The sequence below is a fragment of the Aegilops tauschii genome, chromosome 4 (genome assembly GCF_002575655.3).
Source record: "Aegilops tauschii subsp. strangulata cultivar AL8/78 chromosome 4, Aet v6.0, whole genome shotgun sequence".
Lineage (NCBI taxonomy): Eukaryota > Viridiplantae > Streptophyta > Magnoliopsida > Poales > Poaceae > Aegilops > Aegilops tauschii.
In genome coordinates, this window is record NC_053038.3 from 496644464 (window position 1) to 496656931 (window position 12468).

Here is a 12468-nt window from a genome sequence, read left to right on the forward strand (position 1 = left end):
TTCATGCAACCAGATGAAGACACGCCTTTTGGTCGACACTTGAAGGAAGTCACTAAGTACTTGAGCATAGGAATACCAAGCATCACCGGAACCTACAACGCCATATTACCCGAAGAGGAGAGCTGGAAGATTCAAGTTCACATTCCAGGAAGGACGTTTGTGCCAGTTACTGAACCCATAAGATTGGTTTTCGAAGCACCAACCTGGAGTTTAGGGAAGAGCATGGCCGCACACATCGCCATGGGACGCATTGGAGAAGTCTACCACCAGGAGCTTAAGGATACAATTTATCAGATTTGTGGACACCGAGACGCGCAATGGGAGATGATCAGAACCAAGAAGGATGGATCAATTGCAGCTTTCATCCAGGAGCAAAACCAACACATTCGTCGCCAGGAAAACCAGATGTGCACGGACAAGGAAGAACTGAAGAAGGCATTAACCAAGATCAAGGAGCTGGAGGAAGAACTTAAGGCTACACGCGAGGATTATATGGAGGAAATCATCGCACTAGTAGGGAAGAATGACGACTTGGAGAAGAAAATTGGAGTATTCATGGGAAATCCAGTGCCAAAAGCAAAGGATGACGAATGCACTTGCCCGGATAACTACATCATCATCGACGACACCGACTCGGAACCAAGTGAAGATGACTTTGTTGATGAAGCTGGAGCAGACATCATGGAGTCTTCAACGGATCAGAATTTCTAGTAGACTACCATATCAGTAGTAGTTTTCCCCCATTTAATAGTATAGTTCAAGCACTTTGTAACGCTAGTTAGATCGATTGTATGCCTTGTTTGAATTGATTGAGTGATATTGATTGTATTTGTCTCATGAGCATATGGGTAGTGTTTTCCCTCTAGACCTCATTCTATTCTAAACTCTCATCTTTTCTAACCTATCAGATGCCTCCGAGACGCGACACCGGATTTGTTTTCCCACCGGAGATCACCCAGTTGATTCAGCAACAGAATGCCCTGATGCAAGTGTTAGTGCAGAACCAAGGCAACAACAACAACAACAACCCACCGCACCACCACCTGTTGATCACTTAGCCCGTTTCTTAAGGCTAAACCCGCCGGTGTTTTCCAGTAGCACCGAGCCGATTGTTGCAGATGATTGGCTCCGCAAAGTTGGAAGGGAGTTGACCACTGCAGGATGCACAGATGCTGAAAGAGTGCGTTTTGCCGCACATCAGCTTGATGGACCCGCAGCATCATGGTGGGATAATTATACAGCCACGCACCCTATTGACACTGTCACATGGGACCAGTTTCAGCAAGCTTTCCGTACAACTCATGTTTCAGCAGGAGCTATGGCTATGAAGAAGCGTGAGTTTCGCAACCTACACCAAGGAGGACGCACCGTAGGCCAGTATGTGGAGGATTTCAGTAAGTTAGCACGTTATGCACCAGATGACGTTGCTACAGATGCTGCTAAACATGAGAAATTTTTGGAAGGACTGAATGATGAACTGAGTATGCAGTTGATGGTAGCAACCTTCAACAACTACCAGGAGTTGGTAGATAGAGCTCTCATGATTGAAGGGAAGCAACAGCAGATTGAAAATCGTAAGAGGAAGTATGGACAAGGGAAGTACAATTCTGGAGCTCAGCAGAAGCCATGATTTGCCCCGAAACCGGGAGGACAGTTCCAGCATACCCATGGAGGAGGTAGTTCGCACAACCATAATGGCTCTAAAAATGGTAATGGGAATGGAGGAAGCAACGGACAGAACCGCACCAACCCATCTACCCCAGCCAAGAGGGACCTGAGCCAAGTCACTTGCTTTAAGTGCCAGAAGACTGGACATTATGCAAATGAATGTCCTGAAGCCCAAAATGGAAATGGCAATGGAAGCTCTGGGAAGAAGTCGAACCCGTTCAACAAAGGACACGTGAACCACGTGAGCGTGGAGGAGGTTGAAGCACAGCCTGATGCAGTAATAGGTAAGTTTTTGGTTAAGTCATTTACTGCAACCGTTCTTTTTGATACTGGTGCATCGCATTCATACATATCAAGGGGATTTGTGAATAAGTTTAAGCTGTCCACCAAAGTTCTCAGAACCCCTATGTTAGTAACCTCACCAGGAGCAGAGTATATGGCAAGCCAAGGATGTTTTCAGATGCCATTGGCCATTGGTAGGCATGTTTTCCCCTCAGACCTGATAGTTTTGGAGTCGCAAGGTTTGGATGTGATTTTGGGAATGGATTGGCTATCGTTGTATGGAGGAAACATCGATTGTGCCAGCAAGACGATTTTGCTTACCACCCCGGAAGGAAAAAGGATCAAGTATGTATCCCGGCATATGCCGAAGAGGACTCAAGTGAATTCCTTATCAGGAGTTGTACAGGAGGAAGTACCAGTGGTGAAGGATTATCCGGATGTATTTCCAGAAGAGTTGCCAGGCATGCCACCAGATAGAGATATTGAGTTCTTGATTGAACTTTTGCCAGGCACAGGGCCAATATCTAAGAGACCGTACAGGATGCCCGCAAAAGATTTGGAGGAAATTAAGAAGCAGATCAAAGAGTTACTGGATAAAGGCTATATTCGCCCAAGTTCGTCACCTTGGGGATCACCAGTACTTCTAGTGGAGAAGAAAGATGGATCACTGAGGATGGTTGTTGATTACCGTGGATTGAATGAAGTAACCATAAAAAACAAGTACCCACTGCCAATGATCAATGATTTGTTTGACCGCCTACAAGGAGCTAAAGTATTTTCCAAGATCGATCTACGATCAGGATACCATCAGTTAAAGATTCGAGAGCAGGATATACCTAAGACGGATTTTACCACCAGATATGGACTGTATGAGTATACCGTTATGTCATTTGGCCTGACTAACGCACCTGCCTACTTCATGAATCTGATGAACAAAGTGTTTATGGAGTTTTTGGATAAGTTTGTCGTGGTGTTCATTGATGATATTTTAGTCTTTTCCAAGAATGAGGAAGAGCATGAGGAGCATTTGCGATTGGTACTTGAGAAGCTCAGAGAACATCAGTTATATGCCAAGTTCAGCAAATGTGAGTTTTGGCTGAAGGAAGTTGGATTCCTTGGACATGTTATTTCTGGAGAAGGAGTAGCAGTAGACCCTGCCAAGGTTGACACAGTGACAAGTTGGGAATCACCCATGTCAGTTGGAGAAATCCGGAGTTTTCTTGGACTTGTAGGATACTACCGGAGATTCATCGAGAATTTCTCGAAGATTGCTAAACCCATGACTGAGCTATTGAAGAAGGACACCAAATTCAATTGGACTGAGGAATGTGAAGCTAGTTTCCAAGAGTTGAAGAAACGATTGGTTACATCACCAGTGTTGATTCTGCCAGATCAACGCAAGGATTATGAAGTTTATTGCGACGCTTCTCGTCGAGGACTTGGAGCAGTGCTTATGCAGGAAGGAAGAGTTGTGTCATACGCTTCACGACAACTTAAACCCCATGAGAAGAACTATGCTACGCATGATTTGGAGTTAGCAGCCGTGGTGCATGCATTGAAGACATGGAGACATTTTCTCATCGGAAACCATTGTGAGGTGTACACAGATCACAAGAGTCTGAAGTATATTTTCACGCAGAAGGAGTTAAATCTCAGACAGAGGAGATGGTTGGAGCTCATTAAGGATTATGAGATGAGATTGCATTATCACCCAGGAAAGGCTAACGTAGTAGCAGACGCGTTGAGCCGCAAGAGTCATGTCAACACCGTCATGACAGGAGAGTTACCTCAGGAGTTAGCCGAGGACCTTCGCGAGCTATGTTTGGAGATAGTCCCAAGAGGCTATTTAGCGACACTGGAGATTCAGTCTACCTTGATGGAAAGGATCAGAGAAGCTCAGAAGACAGACAAGGAGATTGACGAGATAAAGGAGAAGATGAGCAAAGGAAAAGCCAAAGGATTTCATGAGGACGAGCACGATACCTTATGGTTTGAGGACCGCGTTTATGTGCCAAATGATCCGGAGATCAGGAAGTTGATTTTGCAAGAAGCCCATGATTCACCGTACTCGATTCACCCAGGGAATACCAAGATGTATTTGGATCTGAAGAATACTTTCTGGTGGACCGGAATGAAGAAGGATATTGCTGAGTATGTAGCAGTTTGTGATGTATGTCAGAGAGTGAAGGCAGAGCATCAGAAGCCAGCAGGATTGCTACAACCATTGCCGATACCCGAATGGAAGTGGGATAAAATAGGCATGGATTTTATCACGGGATTACCCAGGACTCGCTCAGGCTATGACTCAATATGGGTTGTAGTCGACCGTTTGACGAAAGTGGCTCATTTCATCCCAGTGAAGACCACTTACACCAGTGCTAAGTTGGCAAAGATATACATGACCAGGATCGTATGTTTGCATGGAGTTCCGAGGACCATTGTATCAGACAGAGGAACCCAATTTACCTCGAAGTTTTGGAAGCAGTTACATGAAACATTGGGAACCAGGCTAGAATTTAGTACAGCTTTTCACCCACAGACAGATGGACAGACCGAGAGGGTCAACCAGATTTTGGAGGACATGTTAAGAGCCTATGCACTAGATTATGGATCTAGTTGGGACGACAACTTGCCATATGCGGAGTTCTCGTATAACAACAGTTATCAGACCAGTTTGAAGATGGCCCCTTTCGAAGCCTTGTACGGAAGGAGGTGTAGAACACCGTTGTTATGGGACGAAGTTGGAGATCGTCAGTTGTTTGGACCAGATTTGATTAAGGAGTCTGAACAGAAAGTAAGGTTGATTCGCGATAGGCTCAAGGTAGCCCAGTCCAGGCAGAAGAGTTATGCTGATTCTAAACGAAAGGAGACAGTTCACGAAGTTGGAGACATAGTTTATCTTCGAGTATCACCACTTCGAGGAGTGAAGCGCTTTGGAGTTAAGGGAAAGTTAGCACCCCGTTTTATCGGACCATACAGACTTTTGGAACGTATGGGAGAGGTTGCCTACAAGCTGGAATTGCCCGAAGGATTATCAGGAGTTCATGATGTATTTCACGTTTCCCAGTTGAAGAAGTGCCACGCAGAGATGGCTGAGATACCACTGAGAGATACTGTGCCGCTGGAAGCGATTCAGCTGGAAAGTGATTTGACCTATGAGGAGAAACCAGTTAAGATTCTTGAGTATGCCAGCCGAGTTAACCGCAGTAAGGTTATCAAGTTTTGCAAAGTCCAGTGGAGTCACCACACGGAAGATGAAGCCACCTGGGAGCGAGAGGAAGATCTACGGAAGGACCACTCCCACCTGTTTTCTAGCCAACCCGAATCTCGAGGGCGAGATTCATCTTAAGGGGGGTAGGTTTGTAACATCCCAAATTTTCAATTTGGTATGTTATACATAGATCATCATTTCATATCATATTTTATTGCATTTGACGAATCCTCGATAAATCCTAAGCAACCCAAGGACCCTCGGAGAGAGTTGGGGATTTTCTCAAATTTTCATATTTGATTTTCATCAAATAATAAAACGAGGATTTTGGTTTTAATTATTTTTCTCTCCGGAAAAATATTTCATTAAAAATAAATGAGAGGAGAAAATATGACTTCTCCAAAAACAAATGAAATACTGGAGGAAAAATGTTAAAATCATTTATTGGATTTTATTTGCAATTTTAATTGCATTAAAAATATTGCATGTTTTCAAAAATTTATTTTGTGTCAAAAAAATGTTCACCCTGTTCTAAATATTCTAACCAGACGGGGAAAATTTGTTTTATTTTTTTGGATTTTTATTTATTTTTCTACGAATTTTTCGGCGGAACGTTTAAAAAAAAAACCGCGCCGCGCCCGACCGGGCCGAGGCCCCGCCGAGCCGCCGGCCCACCCCGCCGTCTCCCTCGCGCAGCCGCCAGCGCCGCCGCTCGCCGAGTCCGGCTCGAGCACGGAGCCCCTCGCCTTGCCCCCTCCTCCAAGCCGCCGCCCCCCCTCTTATAAGCCCCGCCGCCGCCGCCCTCTCTCTCACCCCGCACCCGCCCCGAGCCGAGCCGCCGGAGCCGGAGCCCCGACGCCCGAAGTCCGCCGCCGTTCGCCGCCGCACGCCGCCCCCTCGCCACCCCAAGCCCCGCCGCCCCTCGCCGCCCCTTCGCCGGACCCCGCCGACCTCGCCGGAGCCCGTCCTGATGAGGTATCGTCCCGATGCCGTTTGCCGGTTTTCTGAAAAAAAAACCGTTCGTTTAAAAAAAAACCCTTGATCGGTTTTTTTTCGGTTTTGTTATTTTGTGAGCGTTCACCGACTCGTTCGTTTTAACGAACGCGTTCGTCGGATTTTCTCTGTTAACGAACGTCCGTTCTTTAACCGTTCGTCCGTTTTTCTTTTTCGTCGGATTTTTCCGCGATTATCTCAGATCTCGATTTCTGATCGAATCTTCGTTTCTGTTTAACTTTTCGCTCGTTTATCGGAATCAGGCGATTCAAGCGCCTAGAGTTTCGTCTCGAAATTCTCTTTCCGTTTAACCTACTCAAACAAGTTTTTGCTACTGTAAAATTTGACCTAGATCCAGATTAGTAAACGAAGTTTGTTTCTTTCGCCGTTTGACTTTCGTTGCTTCGTTCGAGTTGATTCTTTTTGCAAACCGGAGTTCTTAAGTTGAACTTTCTGGTTGGATCTTTCATTCGAGTTTTACCTGTGCATTAGATGAGTACTGATTGTCTGCTTGTTTGTTTGCGATAGAGTACCCGGAGTGTGCCGCTTGTTATTTCGAATCGCTAGGTTTCGCGGATCATCACCAAGGCGAGTAACACTTTGATCATACCTTCCATACCCAGTTTTTATTGCATTAGATCTATTTTTCCTCAAACATTGCATGATTAGGATCTAATTAAATTGTGGGTATTGGGAAGTAGTTGAGGTAGTACATATTGACCTGTTTATTATCAAATCCTTGGGAGTTACTTCTACGTTTGCTATTATATTGCCATGCTATGCTTGTAGACGTGGATTGGGTTTGAGAGATATTCATGACAGATGTGAGATTGATAATTAATGGTTTACTTAAGGTGGCAACTAAAACTCACATCTGGGTGGATTGAGGTACCTGGGTATTCCAGGATTGCCTGTTTTTCTTTTGGACCGCCACCCAGGCTCAAAGGGATCATGAGATTATTCATGCTAAAAACTTCCGTGTGCAGCCACAAGCTATTATGGGCACTAGCATAGTTGACTAAGTTGTGTGAACTCTTACAGTGGTAGACTAGCAGATGTAGGGGAAAGTAGGTGTAACTGTCTACCCATACGTAAGGTGCAAACACTTCTGAAAGACTGTGTCTCGGTCATCCGTTTCTCAAACATCATGTAGTGCGAGAATCAAGCGGAGGCGATCAAGTCTTGTGGGGAAAAGTGCACAAACCTCTGCAGAGTGTACAAACTAATCATGGTTAGCCGTGTCCCCGGTTATGGACAATTTGAGTATCTAGTACTTGGATTATCATTTGAATCTCATCACCATGTTACTTTTAATTAATTTTGTTGGGTTATTGATGACACTTAATTGGGATTGAGATGCTGTCAACCATCTCAATGTTTCACAACCACCATGATAGTTAAATAAAATTTATTCCTTTGAAGTAGGGAAAAATTTGCTTTTCGCAAAAACTTTAACCGTAGAGCTTTCCACCAGCCATATATGCATGTAGCATAGCCTTATTATTGTTCATTATTCTCTATGTGTTACTTTGCCAGCATATTCCATGTGCTGACCCGTTTTCGGGCTGCAACGTTTCATGTTGCAGACTTTTCAGACGACGAGTAAGGTGCCTTAGGTCGTGGTCTTATACTCAGTGATGCCGCTGGAGTTGATGGACTCACTTATCTTTCAAGTCTTCCGCTGTTATCGTATTTAGATGGCCTTAAACCATATTTATCATACTTATTCTCTTTGGAGATATTCGATGTAATAAGTGTGTGATTGCTACTCTGTTATAAATCCTCCATTTGTACTGTGCGTGTCAGCATTACTGATCCAGGGATGACACTGGTGCACAGCAGCACAGACCATTTGAGGTCTGGTCGTTACAAGCTGAAGCCCAATTGTAGCCCTTAAAAAAAGGCTAGTGATTCGTTCGCGCTGGCGCTGCCAGTCACAGGGGCAACTTCAGTTCCATGTTGTCATCACTTTTAAATCACAATTTCACTCAATCCTTTTACCATACATGCCGACATATATGGCTGTCAAGTTTTGCGCACGCGTGGATGCCTGTCTCCAATTCTATCACTTCGGACAAGACCATAAAATAACGACATGATCTGAAATGCGCATATATTCCTCCCGTGCACCATTCCCCAAACATGGAACGAATATATCAACGGCGAATCACATGTCCACCTCTCCAAACCGAGTATACAGTGTATGCATGACAGTTACTCCTCAGGACTTGTTCATATGCGCCCTGCGCCCATATGTGTACCCAATCCTTCAACAGTACTGTTTGTTCATATATATATATATATATATATATATATATATATATATATATATATATATATATATATGTGTGTGTGTGTGTGTGTGTTCATGTGATGGTCAGGGACAAAACTTGACGCACCATTCCTGTCAGGGAACAGCTAAACTTACAGAAGAAACAAGAAGCTGTAACAGTGCGCAACCAAATACACCAACAGTTGGTATCTTTCTATTGTCGGCCCAATCCCAATACTCCATTCCAAACATTGATACATACTCACGGACAGACGCACAACTATTACAATCTGGTCACATTTGACTCGCAAACAGCTAAACTTAAATTAAGTAGGAGCAGCACTTGTTCAAAAAGTTAACATAAGCAGTCTTGCTACACTAATTAATGCAAATGTTCCCCGGGAAAATCATGCAAATATATTCGAACATAGCACTCACGGACGATTACAAAATTACAAGCAGCTTGATGAATTGGCGTGCTCGATCGATCTAGAGACACCTTCCTCCATAGCCTGCACTCGTGAACATTGCCTGCTTGATCTCGTCGGTGCATGTCACTCGGTTCCTCCCTTCCTCCTATTACACCACACCATTCAGTGACATTGTTGACGATCGGTCGAATTCAATTAGCGGGGAAAACATAGATTAATTTAAGCAGCAAATAGAACGAAAAAAGAAAGAGATGCGTGTTTCAGAAATTATTAATCCCACGATATATTTACTCTACCTGTGAGCAGGATGCCTGCATGGCGATGTCACCGAAGCAGCTGATGGCGCACTGCTCGATCTCCAACCCTAGCACATCCAGCGCGCTCACCGTCGAGATCAGCGCGCCGGGGCTCGTCGTGCAGCAGATCTCGATCCTCGTGTTGCCGCCATTGCCCTGCTTCTCCACGACAAACTGTGTGGTGTGGATAAAAATCAGTTCGGCTTTGGTACTTTCTCGCTTCAATTTGATCAGGCGCCTGTGGCTGTGCCAGTGAACTGAATACGCCCGTACATACCTTGGTGGAATTCCTCATCGGCATCTCCTCATCGTTGCTACTGCTGGAGAAGCTCTTTGTGGTGCTCAGCAGGTTCAGCTCTTCCGGCGTGGCTCCGGTCTCGTCCTCGAGGGTTTTGATCCGCTCCGTTAGCTCCTTCACGTAGTCTATGGTGTCGCCGAGGATCGCAGTCCTATCCATCTGCAGTATGATTGATTGGTTCAATCTTGATAACTGATACTCGATAGTACTAGAAATTAAGGGCGATCCATCCAACGCGGAGCAATCAGCCGACAAGTTTTACCCTTGAGGCCCACCGCGTGAAGGAGGTCGTGCGATCCATCCAACACATGCATGTCACTAGGCCCATCTAATTAGTCCTCAAATCCTTCAATTAATGCTAAAATGCACTTTCCTAATCAGGTTTAAACGGCTTGTCGGAAACCGAGCGTCGGAGCGGTCGCGCGCGAATTAGCATCGCCCCGCTTTGGATAAAACCATAAAATAACGATTTCAACCCAATATATGTGCAAGTCAGAATATTACTAGTGGTGTAAAATGGACACAGCACGGTCACACAATTCTCCAAACATGGAAGGAATCAACGGACCACTATGTGTACAGTACGAGAGGTACTCGTCAGGGCTTGTTCATATGTGCCCATATGTGTACACAATCCTTGACCACTGTGTTCGTATAGCCCAGGACAAAACTTGATGAACAATTGTTGTCAGGAAACAGCTAAACATACACAAGAAACAAAAAGCTGTAACAGTGCCCAACCAAATACAACAACAGATTGGTATCTTTTCATGTCGGCCAAATCCCAATACTCCACTCCATACATTGATACATACATATGCATTACACTCACGGAGACACACCCAACTATTACAATCTGGTCATAAGCGGCTGAACTTTGGATAGTACTACTATTCAAAAAAAATTAATAAACACTATACTACATTAATTCATGCAGATATTTTCAAAACAAATCAAGCAAATATATGCAAACACAGAACTCACGGACGATTACAAAATTACAACTACAAGCAGCTTGTTCTTCAAGCTTGATGAATATTGGCGTGCTCGATCTACAGGAACCTTCCTCCATAGCCCGCACTCGTGAACAATGCCTGCTTGATCTCGTCTGTGCTTGTCACTTGGCTCCTGCCTTCCTCCTATATAAACCACACACACCATGCATCGAAGATCGAATTGTAAATTTATTTTTCCCAATTTATAATAGTGCAGAAAACATGTACATTCGGCCAAGAAATTAATGGAAAAATTTGCTTCTCCAAAAAAGGGCACACGATTAATTCCTTACTTGTGAGCATGATGCCTGCATGGCGAAGTCGCCGAAGCAGCTGACGACGCACTGCTCTATCTCCAGCCCCAGCCCCTCTAGCGCGCTCACCGTTGAGATCAGCACGCCAGGGCTTGTGGCGCAGCAGATGTCGATCCTCGTTTCGCCGTCGCCCTGCTTCTCGATGACAAACTGTATGGATAAAAATCAGTTCAGATTTTATGTCTGGATCCTGTAATTTGATCAGCTGCCTACGAGAAGTGTACCTTGGTGGAATTCCTCATCGGCATCTCTTCGCTGCTACCGCTGGATAAATTCTTCGTGGTGTTCAGCAGGTTCAGATCCTCCGGCGTGGCGCCGATCTCCTCCTCGAGCGTTTTGATCCGCTCGGTTAGCTCATTCACGTAGTCTATGGTGTCCCCGAGGATCGAGGTCCTATCCATCTACAGATTGATCGATTGATTCGATCTAAAGATGTTAACTATGGTCCACAAGTCACATTCATAACTGATACTCGATAGGAATTAATAAATCACTAGCTAGGTTAATTAACTAATTAGGTCACAGGAGACAGGACAATGCGAGTTGCGATTTGCCACACACACCTTGGTAATCTTGGGCATGATGGAGCGGAGCATGGAGAGGCGGTCATTGAGACGCTTCCGGCGTCGCCTTTCCGCCATGAGGTTCTTGGACGTAGTGCCGCCGTTGAGCTTGCTTCTAGCGTAGGCGCCGGGGAATACGCCCCTGATCATCTCCGAGTTCTCCCCGGCGCCTCCTGCTCCGAACACGAACGGCACCGGGGACGACGACGCCCCACCACCGTGATGCAGGTTGCCACTAGTCGTGCCGTCCTCCGCCATGGCGTCGTGGAGGGGATCCTGAGAGAGCGCCTGGCCGACCCCGTGGACGACCCCAGGCCCAGGGACGACGCCGCCGCAGCTCCCGTAAGGGTTGCACACTTCGCTGAGGCAGTCGAAGTTGTACTCTTCATGCGAACGGTGCGGAGGCGCGGCCGGCAGCGGCGCCATGGGCTGCTGAAAGGGCCCGACCAAGTCCATGCTGCTGCTCGCCTCGGCGACATCCTCGCCACCATAGAAGAGGAGGTCGCTCGTCGTCATCATGCCGCTCCCCGGGTACGCCTGCCACGGAGCCGGAGCCGGTGCCGGCGCCTCCTCCCGGCGCAGGGACATGAGCTCGTCCAGGAACGACTGCTCGTCAAGCTGATCCATTCGCCCCAAGTTCTACTACTAGGTACTAGTACCAACTCTAGCTAGAATATGCTTGCTTCCCTTAATTTCTCTCCCAGCTTGCTTGCGCAAACTCCTCACGCTTATACTCCCAACTGCAAGCAAGGCAGCGAGTAGCTAGCAGTAGCAGTAGCACTGCGCCACTGCCACAGGTCCACACGACACGGCCAACTTGCAGGTAGCTAGAGTCCAATGGCAGTGTAGGGCTGGGGAAGGAGGGTGATCACGGAAGGAAGCAACCTGGGAGTTAAATGCGGTGCGACAAACCCAAGCGACAATCATTCTTTGGCATCAACTGGCTAGTTACTCTTGATGGTGTTGTCACGGCTGGCTGCATTCGCTGGGTTGATCAGGCAGAAAATGGCGAAGCTATCCTGCAGTTATTTTGGGCGTGTTTGGTTGCCCGCACCGAGCCCAACCAGGCCCGCGCGGGAAAGGAAAGGCCTGTTTGGTTGCCCGGTTTTCCTGTTGGGCCTGCATCGCACGCTTCTCAAAGCAGC

General features: G+C 46.2%; 1 protein-coding gene across 1 annotated transcript; it reads right to left on the reverse strand.

The window, feature by feature from the left end:
- Positions 1-8603: 8603 nt before the first annotated feature.
- On the reverse strand, positions 8604-12163 carry LOC109735449 (transcription factor BHLH3-like). The gene is made up of 8 exons (XM_073497394.1): positions 11324-12163; positions 10985-11161; positions 10740-10910; positions 10514-10590; positions 10284-10341; positions 9431-9610; positions 9154-9327; positions 8604-9002 (listed from the first exon to the last, which is right to left on the reverse strand). The coding sequence occupies exons 1-8, from the start codon at positions 11948-11950 to the stop codon at positions 8916-8918; spliced, it is 1551 nt and encodes a 516-aa protein (XP_073353495.1). The 5' UTR covers positions 11951-12163; the 3' UTR covers positions 8604-8915.
- Between the last annotated feature and the right edge of the window lie 305 nt (positions 12164-12468).

Bases quoted from the DNA above. Each gene is read 5' to 3' on its own strand.
- LOC109735449 (XM_073497394.1), bottom strand. From the start codon at position 11,950: ATGGATCAGCTTGACGAGCAGTCGTTCCTGGACGAGCTCATGTCCCTG. The intron at 9,611-10,283 runs GTGAGTGTAATG...ATCATACTGCAG, and splicing joins TAATAGTTGGGTGTGTCTCC to ATGGATAGGACTGCGATCCT. The intron at 9,003-9,153 runs GTAGAGTAAATA...GTGGTGTAATAG, and splicing joins TGCAGGCATCCTGCTCACAG to GAGGAAGGGAGGAACCGAGT.